Here is a 24,699-nt window from a genome sequence, read left to right as displayed (position 1 = left end):
CAGAGTATGCCGTTTGGATCAGGACCAATCCAGAGCGCATTTTTGAAAAGCCCTCCACCTCCCCAAACTTGTCCTCTAAATGCTCGACGAAGAACTGAGGCTTTGTGGAGAGAAAAGACTCCCCATCAGCTCTCGTACAAACTAAGAATCGGGGCGAATAATTGCTACTGCCATCCTGAGATTTACGTTCCTCCCACGGCGTGGCCAGAGAGGGGAACGTTTTCGGATTGTACTTTTCAGCATTAAATTGAGCCCGAGAACGCTTAGAGACTGCTGGCGGCTGGCCGCCAGCGAGAGATGATGTACCATGCTTCACTGCGGGTCATCCGCCCTGATGCCACCTACTCCGACCAAGGGCCCTCCCCACGGGCGCCACCCAGCCGCAGCAATAGCCACCTGGCAGGACGGCCATTGCCAGGAGTCCTGATGCCCCAAGGAGATGGGCATCTACTCCTTGGCATACGTGGGGAGTTAACGGCGCAGGCATCAGTAGGAGGCAGATTTGAAATTACCTGAAGTGATATTAAGACATTATATATGACCTACAGCCTTGAAATGAGTTAATGAAGCTTTGAACAAAGTGAGGGTCTGGAAATAGTAAGAGGATTTATTCCCATTATGTAACGTTCCTTTAGGAATATTCAGAATTTCAATAAAAAATGCAAGCTCCAGGTAGGAGTATCAACAATGTTGGAAAAGATAGATTGACACCAGACATGTCTAATCCGGTATTTTAAGTAAAAGAAAATGATGTGATATCAAAAAATTTATTGTACACATATGCAACAATACATTTTTATGAATTATTGTTAAAAGATAAAAATGCTGCCTATAAAATACTGTATCACAGATAATCTTTAAAAATATAAAACTTGTTAGCCCTGTACTGTAGCAGATGTTTCAAAAGGTATGTTCATTCCACTGCGCATCTTTATGAAAACAAACTGCATTTCAGTGCTCCTCTGAACTTTTTGTTGATGTGCTCAGCCTCCGCATAGCTTTCTTCACTTCCCTGAAAGAATCTTCTGCACTTGTATGTCCAGAGGAGTCCACAACCTTAATATTTGTATCAACATTCCGAAGTACCCTCTGGAACGGAAATCCTTCCCTGTTACAATAAGAAGAAAACTGCAGTTAAGACACACAATTGTAAAGTAGGAGGGCTACTTTAAAAAATTTAAAATAATATTTCATAAAACACTTACATTACCAATATATTATGATTTAAAAATTCAATTCTATAAAATATACTAAGACAATAAACAACAAAATTGTTCATATTAAATAATTAAATAAACAAAAAATCAATATAATAATAAAAATAATCAAGACATCCTGATTTCCATAGAAAAATTGTCAGTGAAAGTGAAATACTTCACTAATAAGTTATATCTTGAACCTCTTCCTAGATACACTTTCCAGTACATCTACTATGTTATGACTTATCTAAACACACACACACACACACACACACACACACACACACACAGAGAGAGAGAGAGAGAGAGAGAGAGAGAGAGAGAGAGAGAGAGAGATAACACTTTAATAGACACACAACTATACTACTGTATTCCACAGATGACCTAGTTCATTCATTTGTAAGTTGAGGGGAAGGACACAAGGCATGGAATGTTCAAGTAGCTCGAATTTCAAATTTAAAACTCTAGAACATGCAAACTTTTTTGATAAAATAAGCAAGGCCAGGTGCCTTCAGTTTTCACATCTTCCCCCATTTTATATTGAAAATAATGCAACAGAGTCCTAACATCTAAAATTATTATGTGGTCTATCAGGTTGTGTCTAATGGTATGCCTTAATAAATTTTTCAAAAGTCGAGAATGTCTTTTCTAATAGCAGCAGTTAAGCACATTAAAAGAAATTACACAAAATTTTGCATTTTATTGTAAAACTGATATTGATTTAGATGTTTTCAGTTAACTGTTTTCAGTGCACATAACAAAAATCACTCTCCTTGTTTTTGAGCACTCGTTTGTATATAAGTTTTGAAGTACTTCACTTGACAGCCAATTTCTGGAAGTGATGTCAGAACACAATGCAACCCTGTTTATTTTTCAGCTAAGTTATTTTAACTTTTATATATAAAAATGTGATATACAGTAACAATATAAATAAACGAAGCTGAATACTATTAATTTCAACAAAGACACTAAGCCAAAATGCAAATGACTGAAATAAAGTGAAAGAAAAGACTGAAATAAAGTGAAAGAAAAGACTGAAATAAAGTGAAAGAAAAGACTGAAATAAAGTGAAAGAAAAGACTGAAATAAAGTGAAAGAAAAGACTGAAATAAAGTGAAAGAAAAGACTGAAATAAAGTGAAAGAAAAGACTGAAATAAAGTGAAAGAAAAGACTGAAATAAAGTGAAAGAAAAGACTGAAATAAAGTGAAAGAAAAGACTGAAATAAAGTGAAAGAAAAGACTGAAATAAAGTGAAAGAAAAGACTGAAATAAAGTGAAAGAAAAGACTGAAATAAAGTGAAAGAAAAATTTCCGAAATGCTATAGATCATTGTTTGTTTCGAATAATTTCTTCCAATTGGAGTACACAGTATGCACAAATCCATTTATTGACATTTTCCTTTATTCGCATGTAATTATTAGACAAAAATCTATTTGACCCACACAGCCGATTTGATTACTTAAAAATGGTTAAAGAAACTCAATGAGGCACTGTGGGATGTTGAGACTTTTCCAGAATGAATTTTCACTCACCACCAGTGTGTGAGCACGCCAATCTTAACTTTCTGCCAGACAAAAACTGTCAGACCAGCACTCAAACACAGAACCTTCATCTTTTCATCCAGGAGTGTTAGTGTCCTGCAAGGTATGCAGGAGTTAAGCTGTGTGGGTGGGTCGCGTGTCATGTCTGGACAGCTCAGTCTCTAGACCTTTTGTTGGCAAAAGGCAAAGGTTTGAGTCTTGTCTGGTCCATAGTTTTAAACTGTCTTGAAGTTTCAAATCGGCCCCAAGAAAGCTTGTCAGATGAAATAAAATGTTAAAACCATGCAAATTTGTTTTTTCAATGTGAGAGGAGTCATCCACTCAGAGTTTGTTCCACAAGGTCAGCCAGGTAACCAGGCTTTCCACTTGGAAGTTTTGAAAAGACTGCGCAAAAGTGGGTGGCAGAAGCATCCTGATTTGTGGCAGTCAGGTGACCGGTTTTTCCATCCAGACAATGCCCCTGCTCACATAGCCCTATCTGTATGACAATTCTTGACCAAAAATGGTACAACCCCTGCTGCTCACCCCCCCCCCCCCCCCCCCAATACTCATCTGACCTTGCCCCATGTGACTTTTTAGTTTCCTAGAATGAAAAAAGATATAAAAGGAAAAATATAAAATGAATTCACAACTGCGAATAGTGACTACAATCTGTTCATCATAAGAAAAAACCTCATGTAAACAAACAAATGCGATGATTGGTCAGAAGTCGTAGCACGCGTACACTGGCGTTACACTCTTGGAAGTAGGTCCTACTTATGTATTAAATATCTTATTATTAAGTTATATCTAAAAACAAAGATGATGCAACTTACCAAACGAAAGCATTGGTATGTTGACACACACACACACACACACACACACACACACACACACACACACACACACACAGCTTTCGCAACCCAAGGTTGCTTCACCAGGAAAGAGGGAAGGAGAGGGAAAGACGAAAGGATGTGGGTTTTAAGGGAGAGGGTAAGGAGTCATTCCAATCCTGGGAGTGGAAAGACTTACCTTAGGGGGAGAAAAGGACAGGTATACACTCGCACTCACACACATGTCCATCCGCACATATACAGACACAAGCAGACCTATGCGAAGGCAAAGAGTTTGGGCAGAGATGTCAGTCGAGGCGGAAGTACAGAGGCAAAAAGGTTGTTGAATGACAGGTGAGGTATGAGCTGCAGCAACTTGAAATTAACGGAGGTTGAGGCCTGGTGGGTAACAGGAAGAGAGGATATGTTGAAGGTCAAGTTCCCATCTCTGGAGTTCTGATAGGTTGGTGTTAGTGGGAAGTATCCAGATAACCTGCACGGTGTAACACTGTGCCAAGATGTGCTGGCTGTGCACCAAGGGATGTTTACCCACAGGGTGATCCTCATTACCAACAAACACTGTCTGCCTGTGTCCATTCATGCAAATGGATAGTTAGTTGCTGGTCATTCCCACATAGAAAGCTTCACAGTGTACGCAGGTCAGTTGATAAATCACGTGGGTGCTTTCACACGTGGCTCTGCCTTTGATCATGTACACTTTCCGGGTTACAGGATTGGAGTAGGTGGTGGTGGGAGGGTGCATGGGACAGGTTTTACACCGGGGTCGGTTACGAGGGTAGGAGCCAGAGGGTAGGTAAGATGGTATGGGGATTTCACAGGGATGAACCAAGAGGTTACGAAGGTTAGGTGGACGGCGGAAAGACACTCTTGGTGGAGTGGAGAGGATTTCATGAAGGATGGATCTCATTTCAGGGCAGGATTTCAGGAAGTCGTATCTCTGCTGGAGAGAGTCTGATCCAGTCCTGGAAAGTATCCTGTCACAAGTGGGGCACTTTTGGGGTTCTTCTGTGGGAGGTTCTGGGTTTGAGGGGATGAGGAAGTGGCTCTGGTTATTTGCTTCTGTACCAGGTCGGGAGGGTAGTTGCGGGATGCGAAAGCCGTTTTCAGGTTGTTGGTGTAATGGTTCAGGGATTCCGGACTGGAGCAGATTCGTTTGCCACGAAGACCTAGGCTGTAGGGAAGGGACCGTTTTGATGTGGAACGGGTGGCAGCTGTCATAATGGAGGTACTGTTGCTTGTTGGTGGGTTTGATGTGGACGGATGTGTGAAGCTGGCCATTGGACAGATGGAGGTCAACGTCAAGGAAAGTGGCGTGGGATTTGGAGTAGGACCAGGTGAATCTGATGGAACCAAAGGAGTTGAGGTTGGAGAGGAAATTCTGGAGTTCTTCTTCACTGTGAGTCCATATCATGAAGATGTCATCAATAAATCTGTACCAAACTTTGGGTTGGCAGGCCTGGGCAACCAAGAAGGCTTCCTCTAAGCGACCCATAAATAGGTTGACGTACGAGGGCCATCCTGGTACCCATGGCTGTTCCTTTTAATTGTTGGTGTGTCTGGCCTTCGAAAGTGAAGAAGTTGTGAGTCAGGATGAAGCTGGCTAAGGTAATGAGGAAAGAGGTTTCAGGTAGGGTGGTAGGTGATCGGCGTGAAAGGAAGTGCTCCATCGCAGCGAGGCCCTGGACGTGCGGAATATTTGTGTATAAGGAAGTGGCATCAATGGTTACAAGGATGGTTTCCAAGGGTAACAGATTGGGTAAGGATTCCAGGCATTCGAGAAAGTAGTTGGTGTCTTTGATGAAGGATGGGAGACTGCATGTAATGGGTTGAAGTTGTTGATCTACGTAGGCAGTGATACGTTCTGTGGGGGCTTGGTAACCAGCTACAATAGGGCGGCCGGGATGATTGGGTTTGTGAATTTTAGGAAGTAGGTAGAAGGTAGGGGTGCGAGGTGTTGGTGAGGTCAGGAGGTTGATGGAGTCAGGTGGAAGGTTTTGTAGGGGGCCTAAGGTTTTGAGGATTCCTTGAAGCTCCGCCTGGACATCAGGTCCCTTCCCTACACCCTAGGTCTTCGTGGCAAACTAATCTGCTCCAGTCCAGAATCCCTGAACCATTACACCAACAATCTAAAAACAGCTTTCGCATCCCGCAACTACTCTCCCGACCTGGTACAGAAGCAAATAACCACAGCCATTTCCTCATCCCCTCAAACCCACAACCTCCCACAGAAGAACCCCAAAAGTGCCCCACTTGTGACAGGATACTTTCCGGGACTGGATCAGACTCTGAATGTGGCTCTCCAGCAGGGATACGACTTCCTCAAATCCTGCCCTGAAATGAGATCCAGCCTTCATGAAATCCTCCCCACTCCACCAAGAGTGTCTTTCCGCCGTCAACCTAACCTTCGTAACCTCTTGGTTCATCCCCATGAAATCCCCAAACCACCTTCCCTACCCTCTGGCTCCTACCCTTCTACCCTTGTAACCCCGCCCCCCCTCCCCCCGGTGTAAAACCTGTCCCATGCACCCTCCCACCACCACCACCTACTTCAGTCCTGTAACCCGGAAGGTGTACACTATCAAAGGCAGAGCCACGTGTGAAAGCACCCACGTGATTTACTAACTGACCTGCCTACACTGTGAAGCTTTCTATGTGGGAATGACCAGCAACTCACTGTCCATTTGCATGAATGGACACAGGCAGACAGTGATTGTTGGTAATGAGGATCACCCTGTGGGTAAACATGCCTTGGTGCACGGCCAGCACATCTTGGCACAGTGTTACACCGTGCGGGTTATCTGGATACTTCCCACTAACACCAACATATCAGAACTCCAGAGATGGGAACTTGCCCTTCAATATATCCTCTCTTCCTGTTACCCACCAGGCCTCAACCTCCACTAATTTCAAGTTGCCACCGCTCATACCTCACCTGTCATTCAACAACCTTTTTGCCTCTGTACTTCCGCCTCGACTGACATCTCTGCCCAAACTCTGTGCCTTCACATAGGTCTGCTTGTGTCTGTATATGTGCGGATGGGCATGTGTGTGAGTGTATACCTGTCCTTTTCTCCCCCTAAGGTAAGTCTTTCCGCTCCCGGGATTGGAATGACTCCTCTCCCTTAAAACCCACATCCTTTCGTCTTTCCCTCTCCCTCCCTCTTTCCTGATGAAGCAACCTTAGGTTGCGAAAGCTCGAATTGTGTGTGTGTGTGTGTGTGTGTGTGTGTGTGTGTGTGTGTGTGTGTGTGTGTGTGCACGCGCCTGTTCATTTGGTAAGTTACATCATCTTTGTTTTTAGATATATTTTTCCCACGTGGAATGTTTCCCTCTATTATATTCATATCATTATTATTAAGTTACATTAATTAAGCTTTAAGATATTCAAATGTATTAACAGCTATCAACGTTTTTCTTAATCACGCTTTAGCTGCAGAGTTGTGCTCCGATTGTCACGCTGTTAATGCGCAATATAAAAATGACTGAGGCTGCTTTCTGTTCTGTAGTGAAGTATGTGCGTGGAACACGGTTAAAAAGTGCCGAGAAATAGGCTGTTTTTAATGTCTTTTGTAAATTTACGGAGATAATCGGCTTTGAAATCTTCCCCCTGGCTGTATACTATGCAGTTGATTAACCTTTGCGCACAGAATGTGTAGCACGGATAGTAGCGTAATAAGTAAGAACCAAATGCGATTACCCGTGCACTGGTTCATATCTTCCCCTATCCATTTGACTTTCCTCGTTCAATTTGAAATACCTGCATCTCATAATTATAAAACTCATATGCATTTTTTATGAATAATATATGTCTTCTCATTTCTAATTACATATTGGACATGAAATTCCTGTTTCCATTTCAGATACAAATTCTTAATTATCGATGTTTTATAAAAGACTGTTGATACAAGTTTTTTGAATTAAGAAAACATAACAATTCAATTTTTAAGGTGAAAATGAAATACCAAATCCTCTTTATTTGGACTATGGCCATCATTTTATACCACAGAGGTTGATAAGTATCTTAGAAACACGAAAAACAACTATTTTCACAGCATCGAGCACATCATCATACAAATGTTGCATTTTTGCGGCTTCCTTTTTGCGGTGCTACAACGAGCAAGATAGCCAGAGTCCTGAAGAGGCAAGGAATAAAACCAGTTTTCCGACCACTTAGGAAAATTAAGGAAATGTTGAGACCAGTCAAAGATAGTCTCGGCTTAAGAGTGCCGGGAATTTATACTATTCCTTGCGAATGCGGCAAGAATTACGTGGGCCAGTCTGTAAGAACCGTTGCCGACCGCTGCATCGAGCACCAACGTCACCTGAAATACAGGTATTTGGAAAAATCTGCGGTGGCTGAACATAGCCTGCTTAACAAGCATAAGATTTTATTTGAAGAAACCAGAGTAATAGCCCACACATCGAATTACTGGGACTCTGTGATCCGGGAAGCAGTCGAAATTAGGCTTAGCGACAATAACTTTAATAGAGACAACGGCTATGCACTTAGCAACACTTGGAAGAATGCACTGGATAAAGAAAAATCGCTGAGAAAAACTTCTCGCACTTTACCTCCTGATTTAAGGGATGGCGCTGCAAGCAACGCGGGATAGCAACTACATCTATGGAAGTAGAGGGCACCACTTCGCTACGCGCCATATCGCTGACGTATTCCAGCCAATAAGAAGCCGTCCGTTGCATATAAAAGTGGGAACCTCGCTAGTTCGCGACAGTCAGTTTTAGCCCTGACGACGACCATGGAGGTAGTGGTCGAAAGCTCGGAGATTTATCCTGATTTGACGCGGCATGTACACCGAGAAATTTTTACTCATGTGATAAATAAGTTTAAAAAACAGTAAGTTCAGTTTCTTTAGGGTACCCCTTCGTATATGACTCTGAATTCTACAACTTCATCAATCTTTTTGAAGATATATGTTCTGGCTTATACAACTGGAACACTGCACGCTCTCACAAACATGTATGTGTGTGCATGCATTACTATGGCCCACAATAAGTGTGTGCTCTGGGTGAACCAGGTCAAGATCTACATCTACACGATTACTCTGCAATTCACAATTAAGTGCTTGGCAGATGGTTTATCGAACCACCTTGAAGCTATTTCTCTACTGTTTCTTTCTTGAACAGTGCCGAGGAAAAACGAACACTTAAATCTTTCTGTGCTAGTTCTGATTTCTGTTCTTTTATTTTGATGATCATTTCTACCTATGTAGGTGGTGCCAACAAAATATTTACAAAGTCGGTGATTGAAATTTCATAAGAAGATCCTGCCACAACAAAAAACTACTTTATTTTAATGACTGCCACCCCAATTCGTAATCATACAAAATGAGCTGCCCTTCTTTGAATTTTTTCGGTGTCCTCTGTCAATTCTATCTGATGTGGATTCCACACAGCACAGCAATACTCCAGAAGAGGGCCACCTCTTTAGCTGATCTGTTGCATTTGCTAAGAGATCTGCCAATAAATCAGTCTTTGGCTTAAATCTATGTGGTCATTCCAATTTACGTTGCTCATAATCCCTAAATATTTTGTTGAATTTACAGCATTAAGGTTTGTATGCTTTGTCGTGTAACCGAAATTTAGTGGATTCCTTTTAGTACTCATATGGATGACTTTATTATTTAAAGTCAATTGCTACAGAGTCTAAATAGTTTTGCACTTTGTTTTCACCATTTGATGACTTTATAAGAGAGCAAATTAAAGCATCATTTGCGAACAATTTAAGAGGGCTGTTCACACTGGCTCTTAAATCGATTATGTAGATCAAAAACAGCAGAGGGTCTATAACACTTCCTTGGGGAATGCTAGATATTATTTCTGTTTTATTAATGATTGTCCATCAATTATGATGAGCTGTGGCCTTTCTGACAGGAAATCAGATGAATCCAGTCACACATACGAGACGATACTACAAAGGCACGCAGTCTGATTAGAAATTGCTTGTGAGGAATGGTGTTCAAAAGATTTCTGGTAACCTAAAAATATGGAATCAATTCAACATCCCCTGTTGATAACACTTGTTACTTCGTGAGTGTAAAGAGCTACTTTTGTTTCATAAGAATGGTATTTTCTGAATCCACATTTCTTTTCTTGTGTACTCGATTGACTTGCTTAGGTATGGCTCTTTCGACGAGAGAGAGAGGTTTATATGATTGCCAAGTATGGTGTTATTGTATCAGCATACTCTGAAAGGAACGTGTCGGTCATACAGGGTGTGCATAAAACCTGGGAACACTTTCAATTATTTATTGCACAGGAACTAAGTATTCCACAGGAACTAAATATTGCACAGGAACTAAATATTGCACAGGAACTAAATATTGCACAGGAACTAAATATTGCACAGGAACTAAATATTGCACAGGAACTAAATATTGCACAGGAACTAAATATTGCACAGGAACTAAATATTGCACAGGAACTAAATATTGCACAGGAACTAAATATTGCACAGATGTCATACATGATGCATTTTGAAGAGAAACTCTGGAAGTCTTTTTTACAAACATTCAATACACGAACCACGAGTGACTTGCCAGGCATCAATACGGTAATCGAATTCTTGCCATACCCATCCCAGCATGGCATCGTCGACTGTGGCAGTCGTTTCCTATATTCTCTCCTGGAGCTCTGCTACATCACGTGGTAGAGGCGGTACATGCACCAGATCTTTAATGTGTCCCCACAGAAAAAAAGACACTGAGTGAGATCTGGTGATCGGGGAGAGCCATTTTATGAAACAGTTCTGTAGCATGGCCGATCCATCAATGCAGCAGCTCTGTGTTCAGGTACCCATGAACTTCACAATGAAAATGGGTTTGAGCCCCATCCTACTGAAAGACGAACGGAGAGTCCGATTGCATTTGATGCATCAGTAAATTGCTGCAACATGTCCAAGTAGGAATATCCAGTGACAGTGCTCTTGGCGAAGAAGAATGGCCCGTACAGTTTTTGACATGACAAGGCACAAAAACCATTTACCTTTGGGGAATCATGCTCAAATTTAATGCATTTCCTGTGGATGCTTTGCACCCAATATTCAACAATTACGTCTATTCACTTTCCCCATTAGTGTGAAAAGTGGCTTCGTCGCTAAAAAGTAAGTGATCAACAATGCCATCCCCATCCTCATTCAATTGTGGCAACTGCGAATTAAATTCTAAACGCTTGTCTCTGTCATCATTGAGCTTCTGCACTAGCTTCAATTTGAATGGTTTCAATACACAGTCATTGGAGCCATTTTGAGTTCATGGGATGCACGACACACCGATTTCTTTAGACTCCTTATGAATGTCCCTCTTATGCGCTCCACATTCCCTTCACTCACACTGGAACATTCGCTTTTCTTTGCTGGACACAAGCAACACGTCTTAACGAACTTGTTATGCCAGTGGTAAATTGCCTTCCTTGTTGGTGGCTTCTTACTGTACTTAGTTCTAAATATCTGTTGCACAGTTGTAGCACACTTGTTATTGTCAAACTCAACACACAGAAAGCTCACTCTAAACCTGAACTCGCCACGTTTGAGACTAGCGCTGACTACCGGAAAATTACCAAACTACACTCTGGTGGTATACATGAAGAGAGGGAAAAAACTCTTCAAAATGACATGTGTACGATATCTGTACAATGTTTGGTTCTTGTGCAATAAATATTTGAAAGTGTTCCTAGACTTTATGTACACCCTGTACAATGTGAACCAGAGGCTTTGCCTTTATTAAGTGATCTGAACTGCTTTGCTACACCACAGGTATCTACTTCTAAGTTACTCACGTAACAGATGAAGCTGACTAGGAAAAGGGAGGGAGAAACAAAGGGTGGGGTGGGGCCAGGTTAAAGTCTAGAGGCACAGGACAGGAGTAGAATGGGAACGAATACAGCATCAGAGAGTGTACTCTGATATAGACAGAGGTAGTAGCTAAGGATTGGGGTGGAGACTTGAGGCAAGGAGGAACACGGTTTAATATGAGGTGCATTCAAGTTCTAAGGCCTCCGATTTTTTTTCTCCGGACTGGAAAGAGATAGAAACATGCGCATTGTTTTAAAATGAGGCCGCATTCATTGTCAATACGTCCCAGAGATGGCAGCACCGTACGGCAGATGGAATTTTACCGACAGCGGCGAGAATGAGAACTGTTTTAAATACTTAAAATGGCGATGTTTTCCTTACTTGAACAGCGTGCAATCATTCGTTTTCTGAATTTGCGTGGTGTGAAACCAATTGAAATTCATCGACAGTTGAAGGAGACGTGGTGATGGAGTTATGGATGTGTCGAAAGTGCGTTCGTGGCTGCGACAGTTTAATGAAGGCAGAACATCGTGTGACAACAAACCGTGGAGAGAATTGTTTTGGGGGATCGCCGAATGACTGTTGAACAGATCGCCTCCAGAGTTGGCATTTCTGTGGGTTCTGTGCACACAATCCTGCATGGCGACCTGAAAATGCGAAAAGTGTCATCCAGGTGGGTGCCATGAATGCTGACGGACGACCACATGGCTGCCCGTGTGGCATGTTGCCAAGCAATGTTGACGCGCAACGACAGCATGAATGGGACTTTCTTTTCGTCGGTTGTGACAATGGATGAGACGTGGATGCCATTTTTCAATCCAGAAACAAAGTGCCAATCAGCTCAATGGAAGCACACAGATTCACCGCGACCAAAAAATTTTTGGGTAACCGCCAGTGCTGAAAAAATGATGGTGTACATGTTCTGGGACAGCGAGGGCGTAACCCTTACCCATTGCGTTCCAAAGGGCACTACGGTAACAGGTGCATCCTACGAAAATGTTTTGAAGAACAAATTCCTTCCTGCACTGCAACAAAAATGTCCGGGAAGGGCTGCGCGTGTGCTGTTTCACCAAGACAGCGCACCCGCACATCGAGCTAACGTTATGCAACAGTTTCTTCGTGATAACAACTTTGAAGTGATTCCTCATGCTCCCTACTCACCTGACCTGGCTCCTAATGACTTTTGGCTTTTTCCAACAATGAAAGACACTCTCCGCGGCCGCACATTCACCAGCCGTGATGCTATTGCCTCAGCGATTTTCCAGTGGTCAAAACAGACTCCTAAAGAAGCCTTCGCAGCTGCCATGGAATCATGGTGTCAGCTTTGTGAAAAATGTGTACATCTGCAGGGCGATTACGTCGAGAAGTAACGCCAGTTCCATCGATTTCGGGTGAGTAGTTAATTAGAAAAAAAATCTGAGGCCTTACAACTTTAATGCACCTCGTATTCTGTTGATAAGGGCATCAGAGACAGTCAGTGGTGACAGGATAGAACAGAAGGAGAGGAAGACTGCAGAGGGAACTACGAGGATTTAGGACCATAAAGGTATGGACTATGAATAACACTACAGAGTGGGGAAGGGGAAAGGCCTGTCATAGTGAAGTATAAAGTAAAATGTTTATGGCAGGCCAGGATGAAGTGGTGATGAGGTAGATGAAGGACAATGACAGCAAATTATATAACCAGGGTATGAGAGTAACAGTACCCCCATACTCAGTTCTGTAGAAATTGTGTTTGGGAAAGGATCGACACCACACAGTACAGGTTGTGAAGCAGCTGTATTGAAGTTTAGATTATTGTGCTCAGCAATACACACTGCCACAGGGTTGAGCATTGTCACTGGGGACGCCTGTCTGTACAAACTGTCGCAAGTCTTGTGCATTCGCATGGCAGATTTAATCTACTGCTGGCTTGCTATAGGTCAGTGTAGGGAAGGAATTTTAGCAGCAACTGATCATGTACTTGCAAAAGATATTTCAGTTCAGGACATTACCCTGTGTAGAAAATTTTTCTGTGAGCCAAGTTTGAAACTTGTAAAGTACATGTCAGGTAGAATGAACAATTAAACTGGTCAGGACAATTGCTGCCACTAGACCATGGGATCTCTGGTTTGATTCCTGGTCGTGTCAGGGAGTTTACTTGCTACGTTACCAGGTATTTATGTTTTCCTATTTATTTCATCTTATCTTTATCAATGCACAAGCCACTGAAGCAGCGTCAAATAGAAATACATGTATCAGGCGGCCCAGCGAACCCAGACATGTCTCCCGGCCAATAATGGCATACGATCATTTCATTTCATAATCACCATCATTTTACACTTTTCTACATGTTTATAATTCCATATATTCTAATAAATTACAGGAGGGGTCAATGAGGTAACTTTTACTTTGTTTCAGTGTGTCTGGGGATTTTCAATTACCTGTCTGAAGCTTATACACAACCTGTTATGAATGTCTAGAACAGACAAGCTTCATGTGGAGGCAAAGACTAGAAACACTAAATTGAACATACAGCTTACTCAAACATGTTTCCTGCACTAGAGTGCAGCAGATTCCAAGCCACAGATCACACCTGTGCAGACAAATTGTAGCTTGAGACTACAAATTTGAGCTATTTTTTTTATTAACTCCCTAGCTTGAGTCTACAAATTTGAACTATTTTTCATAAACTCCGAAGTGCCAGTTCTGTGTGTATCTCATATCTGCACAAATTTCCATTCCATTTGCTACAATTTTTTCTGCACTGACAGATTGTTGCATGTGGATCAACCTTAAGGATGTGCAACCACGGCATTGATGACACTGAGACATACTGTATGCCTGCGTCTTTCAGATGGGTATGGTCCTGTGGCAAACATCAGTAAATGAGATTGGCATAAGGACAGAGCAGTTTACCACTTGGATGAACGGCCAGGCCATCATTGAACTGCAACCAAAGCCAAGGGTGTTGCTGAGCACAACATGGTATACTTCAATGGCTGTTTCTGTGGTTCGCCGCTCCCCAGCCCTCTTCCAACATTACTTTCTCTGAATTGTATAAGTGTGAATAAGGTTTTTCAGGATAGTCACACTCAGTATGTTGTATTGATTAGTTTCATTCTTTAATTAAACTAGAGCATCACCAGAAACTGCAGTACAACGAAATTCTGTCTGGTGCAGAAATGGCATGTCTATACATGCCCATAAAAGTTGCGACTGAGAAGAAAATTTGTATTTCCTGTGGCAATATGAATTTCATAACAAACTGCAGTAGTTCACCATTTTTTTATGGTAGTGTAATAACTGAATTGCATTGATGGGTACCGTAACAGTCAAAATAAAAAAGAGCTAAATCTTGAAGTGAAGATGATGATTTTGGCCATGGCCATGGATGGTGCAACCACTTTTGTAAGCCAACTTAATCTGTGGCACTGGCAATCTGATCAGCCAACCACTGCACTTTAAACATAAGTCATATTGTAAATGGAATACGTCCTTTAATGCCAATGTAAGATTCCATATTGTCACACTTTGTCGTATACTTCACAGTGTGAAATAATGAATGCCAGAGTTTCTCATGATGCTCTTGTTAAATTAAAGAGTGAACTGTCAATGAAACATGTGGAGTGTGACTTGTGGTTATTCTGAAAAATTAATTTCAGCGGTAGTTGTTTCCCTGTAGGCAATGCCTGCTCTCACTAAGTAACTGTTTGAGACATGTCTTTTACCATTTTGCAGTCAGCTGTTCATTTTCCTTGCCTAACTACCACTCAATACCTCCACCACACAGTGAGTAGTTATGATTTATTCATTTAATTTGATAATTTGAAACACTGAATTTTGAATACAACAGGAGTAAGACTTAATATGCTTCCATTTGCATTTGGCTTATACTTCACACAAAGAATCGTTAGTGGTAAGGTTCTTCTATTGTGCACACATTCATTGTTGTTAGTTTAATATATTTTTCCAGTCTTCTTTCTAGTTGCCCAACCCAATTATTTGTATCCAACAGTTCACTATTGTGTATCAATTACGTATTCATTGATAATGGATATGTCATTATCTAGGCCACTGATCATACACATTAGCGAATAAATGTAATACAAGGGGACCTCAATAAGTGGGTTACAGGATTATTATGGAAGACCAAGTGACTTACTGAATACTGCACCAAACTTCAAAGCAACACTGATAAGAGACACTATTTTTCAACACATGCACTAAGTCCCTATAAATAATAGTGTGAACATTCTAGCAATCATTCAATTCCTCGACAATAAAAAAATCTGGTCCTTGGTCACTGAGCCATTCGAGAACTGCTGTATGAACATTGTAATCATTGGAAAATTGCTAAATCCGCAGATGTTCTCTCAGTTTCCCAAAAGGTAGTAGAAAATTCATTGTACAAGATTTGTACTGTATGGTAGAAGCTTCTAAACCTCTCATCGAAAACCCTGAAGCAAAGCTAATTTTGAGTGAGGTGTGTAGGGTGTTGGGTTGTTGTGCAAGAGAACAGTGCCTTCACTTAATTTTCCGTACCTGCTTTTTCTCAACGGCATAGCATAGCAATGTCAATATTGCATATTGCACGGAACGAATTTTACTACCTGGCACAATTTAACTTTGGAGTACTGCTACACCTCTTCACTCACACTGTGATGCATGTATGATCCGTATTGCAGCAAAATCTCTGCAGGAAACCCAGAAGGTGCATTCTCTTCTCACAATGCACCACTACTGTTGCGCAATGGTCTTAGGACAGGAAAATGTGTGACTGACCTTCCTTAGTTGACAAGGTTGGTGGTGGTGGTGGTGGTGGTGGTGGTGGTGGTGGTGGTGGGGGGGGGGGGGGGGGGGGGGGAACTTATGATTTTTATGTTCTGTAAAATAACCTAATGTTTTGTTGGGACAAACAAGAAAGGACAATCTATCAACTACAACAAAGCAGTAAACACTATCAACATAAACAGCTTGTCAGTTTATAAAATACATCTTTAGAAACAAAGTTATATTTCAAAATCTTTTAGAGCCAATACTTCTGAAGAAGATATTTTTACAAATATCGAAACCATGGTCAAGGGATAATAAACAATTATTTGAACTAATTGGCTGATTTTTCAATCTATTCCAAAGTTTTCTTCTGTGTCAGATGGAGTACCAGAAGAGGTTTTCTTCTATGTTATATTTTTCAACAACTGTAAGGAATTTACTTGATACTGAGACTAGAGAGTAGCCTGCAATTTGAAGGTGAACAGTATTTACACAAATTAAAACTGTGTGTTGCACCGACACTCAAACTTTGAACCTTCACCTTTCACAGGAAGTGCTCTACTGACTGAGCTACCCCAGCACAACTCATGACCTGTTCTCATAGCTTTACTTCCAGCAGTACCTTATCTCCTACATGTCATGCTTCACAGAAACTCTGGTTTGTGGACTGGTCAGAAAACACTAAATTTGATTTTTTTAAATATATACTAACAACAATATATTTCTTTACTTATTAATACAATGAAGAAAAAGGGCAAAAATCTGAAGGTAAAGGAGGAGGAAGAACAAGAGGAGGAGGAGGAGGAGGAGGAGGAGGAGGAGGAGGAGGAGGAGGAGGAGGAGGAGGAGCTGGCTTTACCAAGTACCTGGACGAAGAAGGCGATACACCAACACCAGCCTGTGAATAATTACGACAGGTGCTCTTGCGCCGACTGTGGCTGGGTCGCAGCTTTACCGATCGCAACATCTCCACAGATACAACAGGGCCTCGTAATGTTTCATTCTGAAAACATCAGACACCACAATAACTTGAAACTATCAAACTGAAAATGAACAACACACTGACTTCACATGAGCATAAGGCCTGCAACACAACTGAATTAGTCACAAAAATAAAATCTGATTCATCACTCATTAGCAAGAGTTCTGAAATCCTCAGCAGTAATTAGTGTGATTGAATCAATGAGAAAAAAGAACAGATGGACTAAAATAAATTAACAAAAAGGAACCAATTCTGCGTACATATCTTCCTTCAATCTGGACAAAAATTCGTGCTCATTAAGACAATCACAGTAACTGCTTCATTCAAATAGTGCCTAGGGTTAGCGAAAGTTTGAAAGTACACTCCAAGCATTTTAGGCATTTAACAATTTCTTGTTTTAACAAATCTTGTTTCCCAACATTGGAACACATAAAAACAGTACAAATACTATATGGAACATCTTATGCAAAAAGCAAAAAATTGCTGGAATACAATAGAGTTGGGAGGTCAAATAGGCACATAAACAAGGCTGAAACCATCACTAAGCTATATTTCGTGAGCTGCCACCATATCACAGGTCTGTACGTCTGTGCCACAAGCTTTTACGCTTTTGCATTTAGGGTCAGCTTCAATGTTAGTACTTTTGTCACTGTAGAAGTTTCAGGACACTCATGTTTAGAGAAATATGAATTTTAAGAACACACAATACAGCCATGTCCAATGTCGACATATGCCCTGCAATAAGAGGAAGATAATTCAGCAATACAACTTGCTAATTTTGCACCAACATTGCAATTTAATTATGTAAAGTTATCTTCGCATTTGTTACCAATGTCTTCGAAAAACAAACTAATCGTTCCTCTATTTCCACAGCAGTAAAGGGATTACACATGAATGTATTTTGCTTCATTATTTTCACTGAATGAACTTTATATGTTCAATTATTTTGGCCATCAAGCTACTTTAAATGTTATGTCTCATACTATGCTTTGCAGCAGCATGTGTGTGTGTGTGTGTGTGTGTGTGTGTGTGTGTGTGTGTGTGTGTGTGTGCGTGTGTGTGCGTTTGGGGGGGGGGGGGGGGGAGGGGGTGGGTAGCCTATACTGCTTGATTGGACAGACAAAGGGGGTGGGGTGTCTGTATGAGGTAGCATAACTCTCTACAAGCTTTAGTTTAGATTTTGATAGCTTGTTGTTTTACTGACTGTGTGCGAATAATTCAAAGATAACACGGGTTATAAACAAAGATGAGGTGACTTACCGAACAAAAGCGCTGGCAGGTCGATAGACACACAAGCAAACACAAACATACACACAAAATTCTAGCTTTCGCAACCAACAGTTGCCTCATCAGGAAAGAGGGAAGGAGAGGGAAAGATGAAAGGATGTGGGTTTTAAGGGAGAGGGTAAGGAGTCATTCCAATCCCGGGAGCGGAAAGACTTACCTTAGTGGGAAAAAAGGACAGGTATACACTTGCGCGCACACACACATACACACACACACACACACACACACACACACACACACACACACACACACACACATACACATATCCATCCACACATACAGACACAAGCAGACATATTTAAAGACCATGTCTGCTTGTGTCTGTATGTGTGGATGGATATGTGTGCGTGTGTGAGTGTATACCTGTCCTTTTTTCCCCCTAAGGTAAGTCTTTCCGCTCCCGGGATTGGAATGACTCCTTACCCTCTCCCTTAAAGGTCTTTAAATATGTCTGCTTGTGTCTGTATGTGTGGATGGATATGTGCGTGTGTGCTAGTGTATACCTGTCCTTTTTTCCCCCTAAGGTAAGTCTTTCCGCTCCCGGGATTGGAATGACTCCTTACCCTCTCCCTTAAAACCCACTTCCTTTCGTCTTCCCCTCTCCTTCCCTCTTTCCTGATGAGGCAACAGTTTGTTGCGAAAGCTTGAATTTTGTGTGTATGTTTGTGTATCTATCGACCTGCCAGCGCTTTTGTTCGGTAAGTCACCTCATCTTTGTTTTTATATATAATTTTTCCCACGTGTATTTATATATAATGGAAGGAAACATTCCATGTGGGAAAAATTATATATAAAAACAAAGATGAGGTGACTTACCGAACAAAAGCGCTGGCAGGTCGATAGACACACAAACAAACAAACAAACAAACACAAACTCACTACAAACTTTGTGTTTGTTTGTGTGTCTATCGACCTGCCAGCGCTTTTGTTCGGTAAGTCACCTCATCTTTGTTTATATATATATATATATATATATAGAGGGAAACATTCCACACGGGAAAAATTATATATAAAAACAAAGATGAGGTGACTTACCGAACAAAAGCGCTGGCAGGTCGATAGATACACAAACATACACACAAAATTCAAGCTTTCGCAACAAACTGTTGCCTCATCAGGAAAGAGGGAAGGAGAGGGAAAGACGAAAGGAAGTGGGTTTTAAGGGAGAGGGTAAGGAGTCATTCCAATCCCGGGAGCGGAAAGACTTACCTTAGGGGGAAAAAAGGACGGGTACACACACACACACACACATACAGACACAAGCAGACATATTTAAATATGTCTGCTTGTGTCTGTATATGTGTGGATGGATACGTGTGTGTGTGCGCGCGAGTGTATACCCGTCCTTTTTTCCCCCCTAAGGTAAGTCTTTCCGCTCCCGGGATTGGAATGACTCCTTACCCTCTCCCTTAAAACCCACATCCTTTCGTCTTTCCCTCTCCTTCCCTCTTTCCTGATGAGGCAACAGTTTGTTGCGAAAGCTTGAATTTTGTGTGTATGTTTGTGTGTCTGTCGACCTGCCAGCACTTTCATTTGTTAAGTCACTACATCTTTGTTTTTATATACATAAAATTAAAAAAAATTAAGGGTGAAGGTGGTGGGGAGTAATTCTGAGTCTAAAAGGTATTAAAGACTGACTTCCAGTTTATCAGTGATTGGAAGGAGGAAAACTGTTTAAAACATCACACTGCGATTTGCTCAATTCAGAAAAACAATAGGAAATGTACTGCTCTTGCTGGATATATTTTTAAACATCTGTACCACCACACTTGGAAAGAAATATTTTGGCTTTTGGATAAAGTGCTTCTACACAAGTAGGAAACACACACACACACACACACACACACACACACACACACACACACATGGCCATTGTTTCCAGTGCTAAGGCTTGACTGCAGCTGCATTTGATGTGAGCAGCAATCTAGCTGGGATGGGTTGTGGGGGTAAGGAAGAAGTGTGGGGTGAGGGGGAGTGGGGATGGATAACAGGGAAGGGGTGAGAGAAGATGCTAATGCCGCCTGTGGGAACATGCAGGGACAAGATATGGTTAGGTGCAGCAACAGGAGGTAGTGCTGGCAGAGGAGGGTAGGGGAGGGGAATCCAGATGGCACAGGCAATGAAGCAGTCATAAAAGTGAAACAATCATGTTGGGCGGCATGTTCAGCAACTATGTTGACCAGCTGCCCCTTGGCCACAGTTTGGCAGTGGTCATTCACGTGGACAGACAGATTGTCAGTCGACAAGTCCACAAAGAAAGTGGCACAGATGTGTATAATGGGAGATGGGAGGAGTAGTAATTGGATTAGGTGAGGTAAGTTGCGTGCTTGAACAAGGGAAGTGGGGCAGTTCTGTTAGGTACGGGGTGCAATGAAGTATGTGTGGTACAGGAAGCATGCTAAGATAAAGTGAGGTAATGTTATCAACTCAAAGGCACAAAAAGAATTATATTGACAGAAAGAATGTGGGACATGTGTACAATCTGCACAGGCACGTAGCCGTGTGTTGTGCAAGGATGAGGCTGTTGATAGAGGATGGCTTACAAGTCAGCTTGTGCGGTTCGAGAGGCAAAATAAAACATATGAAAGTAGAGAAAGAAGAGGACAGACACTGAATAATGTAATACAACAGAGAATAGTAACAAAGGGAAGCAGCACCAAGGATTGTGGGATGGAAAGGAAGCAATTAGTAAACCCAAACAATGGCAAGTCCAGAATGGACTATGGGTAGGGGATATCTCAAAAACAGTTGTCAACTGCCTCAGTAGTGAACAACAAATAACTAATATTTTTAGCTTAGTGCACACCTATGTTATGTAATATATGATTGAGATTCTCTGGTGAAATATTTTAATAAAGAAGATCATTTGGGGGTGCTAACAGCAGTTGACATGTTGTGTACAGAGACTGAACAAAGTTTACGGAGATTTATGAAACAATGCAGCATTTTTATTGAGGTCTATGGCTACAGGTTGGGGTGGAGAGTGGGGTGGGGAGGGGAAAGTACAAGAAAGAACGTCATTTTAATATGCTATCTCTTTCTAATATATAATCATTACTAACACGTTTTCCATAACTCACCTCTGCAAGTGTTAAGATTTATTTTGCCGAAGATAAAATTTCATGCAACCAGTTCAATACATAGTAAGGCTATAGCTTCATATAGAAAGATTTAGAGATAATATTAGGGTTGTTGGTTAAATACTGACATATTTTCCAAGAATTGATATACATCGGCATTATTTTTTTCCCCAATACATCAATATTGAAATTGCAATATCAAGTGCCAATATTTTTATTTTTTAATTTAATTTTTGGCAACTTTGGGTAAATATTTGAAATTGTAGAAAAACATAATTTTTCCTTTTGCTGTGTGATGGACACTGACTACTTTTGAAGCTTTCATCACATCCAGTCTCTCTCTTTGACTGTGTGAAGCAAGTACAGGTGGCACAAAGTAGTCCAACTGCACTGGGAGGTGGTAGTGTGAATGGAATAACAAGATTTCCGATGTGAAGAAATAGCACATCAGTTGCATTAACAAACAATTTTTAATGCAACTGGTATGCTATTTCTTCACATTGGCATTCTTCAAAAACAGTTGCTTAAAATTGCGAACAAAAATCTAAGCGACGAGATTGGTCTTTACAGTGGACGGAGATGTCTGAGGGGAAATGCTCATGCGCTCGGCATTACTAACAGAAACTGCAACGTTGAAATTCACTATGCAATTTTGACACTGCAGCTGCTATGTCGCTGGCATTTGCAGAAATGGGAAAAACAGGAAGTCGACATGAAGAGTTCCAGACAAATCCGATATGTGATGAAACTGAACAACGTCCCCATCGGGCACATTTTATTGTGCCACTTACATGCAATTACCATTTTTAGCAAAGTGGTTATCACCAAATGTAAACGTGCATCATTTTCCTTTGAATCCTTGCTCTACGGGGGAAAAGCAGACTGCTAGCTTGTTGATGTACATAATATCTACTACTAAATCAATATTTAAATATACAGCTCTAAAACCATCAGTATATTTACAATGTGCAGCAGATATTTTTATAGGCCTGTACATTGATATCTTTTCCGTTGTTATATTGATACATTTTTTCAATACATTGAGGACAGATAATGATATTTTTATTTAAATATTGATATATTCGACATTTTTAAAAATATCACCAGTCCTAGATAATATGCTTCTCCTCTCCAGCTCACTTTTTGAACTTATCAACACAATACACAATTATGACACAAAATTTTACATCTGTCTTCCTTCATGTCGCTGTATACATTTATGTTCCACCTATAATGTACATAACACATCAACAAGCTAAATGTAATCTGAAGGACACCTGAACCTTCTGCCTGATGCTCCCCCCTCCCTCTTTCCTACACACCATATTCACCAATACTGTTGTGCTGATTCTTTAGTCTTGGCACATTCGCTAGTATAATTTTTCGAGCAACTGGGAAATGTTCTGTGTTTCTGTCACACATACTGAGCAACCTTCTCCTCCAATTCATGACTTTCCCTGGCTTGGTCCTCAAAAATTTGAGCTGTAGAACCAGAATTCTGCCTTATGAATTGTCATTAACCTAAAATTGTCATCATATTGTCCGAGTGAACCAGTAGTGAATCAAGAACTCTTAGATTCCCATTTTTCAACAGTCACAGCTGCGATTAGAATCCGTTATCGACTGCTACAATTCACAGTTCCTAGAGTGTTGAGAAAATACGCAAACTGAACGACAAAAATTCATTGTCCTCTCTGACTTTTTTTACAGCTAAATTGGCAGAAATCATACCACTTTGGGTGGATGATGTTGCCAACATTAAAAAATCAACAGTACTAAAGAGCAGTAGCAACTACTGCATCATTTTGAAGCTCCAATTTTATTGTGCCATGTTTCAAGTGCTCTGTGAGAACATATTTTTATTAGCATTAATTTGTCTCCTGTAGAAATATGTACCATGGTTGAGTGTTTGTCCACTTTTAAACTCAATTCAATCCAGCTACAATTGAATTCAGGTAAAGTGCAGTTTACGTAGCCAAGGCACGTAGTACACATTCCCTTGCTTGGCAGCAAGGCCAACTTTGTCACGTGCTCACCAGACCCCTCCTCACATTTGCCTTAGTGCTAGACTGAGCCGGAGACACTGTTTCCCCTCCGAACCTTACAAATTCTTCAAATTAAACCTGTGTGTTACCTCAAACTGCTGAAGTTTGATCTGTAGATACAAGAAAAACCATGTATTAAACTATTGCTATGGACCTGAAAAATTCACAGGTGTGGTAAATGCGAAAATAGATGTGAATTCTGCCTAAAATAATAAATAAATAAATAAAATTGTCTAATAAGTGCTATTTCAAAATCAATTTTATCCAGATGAGTTATTTTATCAGAGCTAATTTCAAATAGCTTCATTTTCTGCTTATAGATACTGAAAATGTGGCCAATTTTCAGTTACTGGCATTGCAAATCATATGATGAGCCAAATGCGCATAAGGTGTTAACAAAATAAAAAATACAAATGCAACAGTGTATCAATGCGCTCAATACTCTGGTGCTGCGCCAATGGTGGGCAGTAGGACGGTCTGTATAAGATACACTGTGTAATGTAATATAAGACTCTGCCATGGGACGTAACACCTTAGAACAATTACATTTTTCTGCTACCTGGGGTTCAAATTTTGGTATAAGGCTTTGTGTTGTGGGTTGTTCGTTATTTTTTATTTTGAAATGAGTGATCCTAATCCATTACAGACTACAATTACAGCCCTAACAAGGCCAGAAGAGGTTGACAATCCCTATGTTGTTGGTTGTGCTTTTCCAGAACACGGATGTAGGCTAGGTGCCAGTGAGACATGGGGTCGGGGCTTGCGTTCTAACACTCTTGCCTCTAGTGGTCATGTTTTTAGTTTCTTTATGTTGACGGCTGATTGCCAGTTTATGTTGTTCACACTTCACGAAAAAACAAAACCCATTAACATATTTTGACCACACAATGTTTTCCCCTAATGTGCAAATAGAGGTATTTTCAGTTTTAGTTGTACGCTAAGTATCTTGTTGGTGCCATCTGTAGCATTAAGTACAGGTTGCACAGCTATGAAATCCCATGAAGGGTTGAAATCGGTACTCTGCAGATTTTGTAATGATCAAATTCGGTAGGGGGAAAATAATGCCAAAAAGAATAAAACACGCAAAGATCTTACCAGAAAAAACTGTTGAAGTTTTTGCGAAAACAAACATCCAGTCAAAAAGCTCCCCAGTCATAACTTTTGTT

General features: G+C 41.0%; 1 protein-coding gene across 6 annotated transcripts in view; it reads right to left on the bottom strand.

The window, feature by feature from the left end:
* Positions 1 to 753: 753 nt before the first annotated feature.
* The window catches only part of LOC126419270 (cyclin-dependent kinase 12-like), a 100,892-nt gene continuing 76,946 nt past the window's right edge, over positions 754 to 24,699 (bottom strand). For all 6 annotated transcript variants that reach the window (XM_050086430.1, XM_050086428.1, XM_050086429.1 and 3 more), the window contains 2 exons: positions 17,006 to 17,142; positions 754 to 1,108 (listed from right to left, as the gene is read on the bottom strand). In XM_050086430.1, coding sequence (XP_049942387.1) covers positions 952 to 1,108; positions 17,006 to 17,142 — 294 coding nt within the window. In that variant the 3' untranslated portion in view covers positions 754 to 951. The remainder of the gene's footprint in view (positions 1,109 to 17,005; positions 17,143 to 24,699) is intronic.

The sequence above is a fragment of the Schistocerca serialis genome, chromosome 9 (genome assembly GCF_023864345.2).
Source record: "Schistocerca serialis cubense isolate TAMUIC-IGC-003099 chromosome 9, iqSchSeri2.2, whole genome shotgun sequence".
In the NCBI taxonomy this organism is placed as follows: Eukaryota; Metazoa; Arthropoda; class Insecta; order Orthoptera; family Acrididae; genus Schistocerca; species Schistocerca serialis.
The sequence above is the reverse complement of the archived record's forward strand: the minus strand, read 5'-3'. Positions and strand labels throughout refer to the sequence as shown.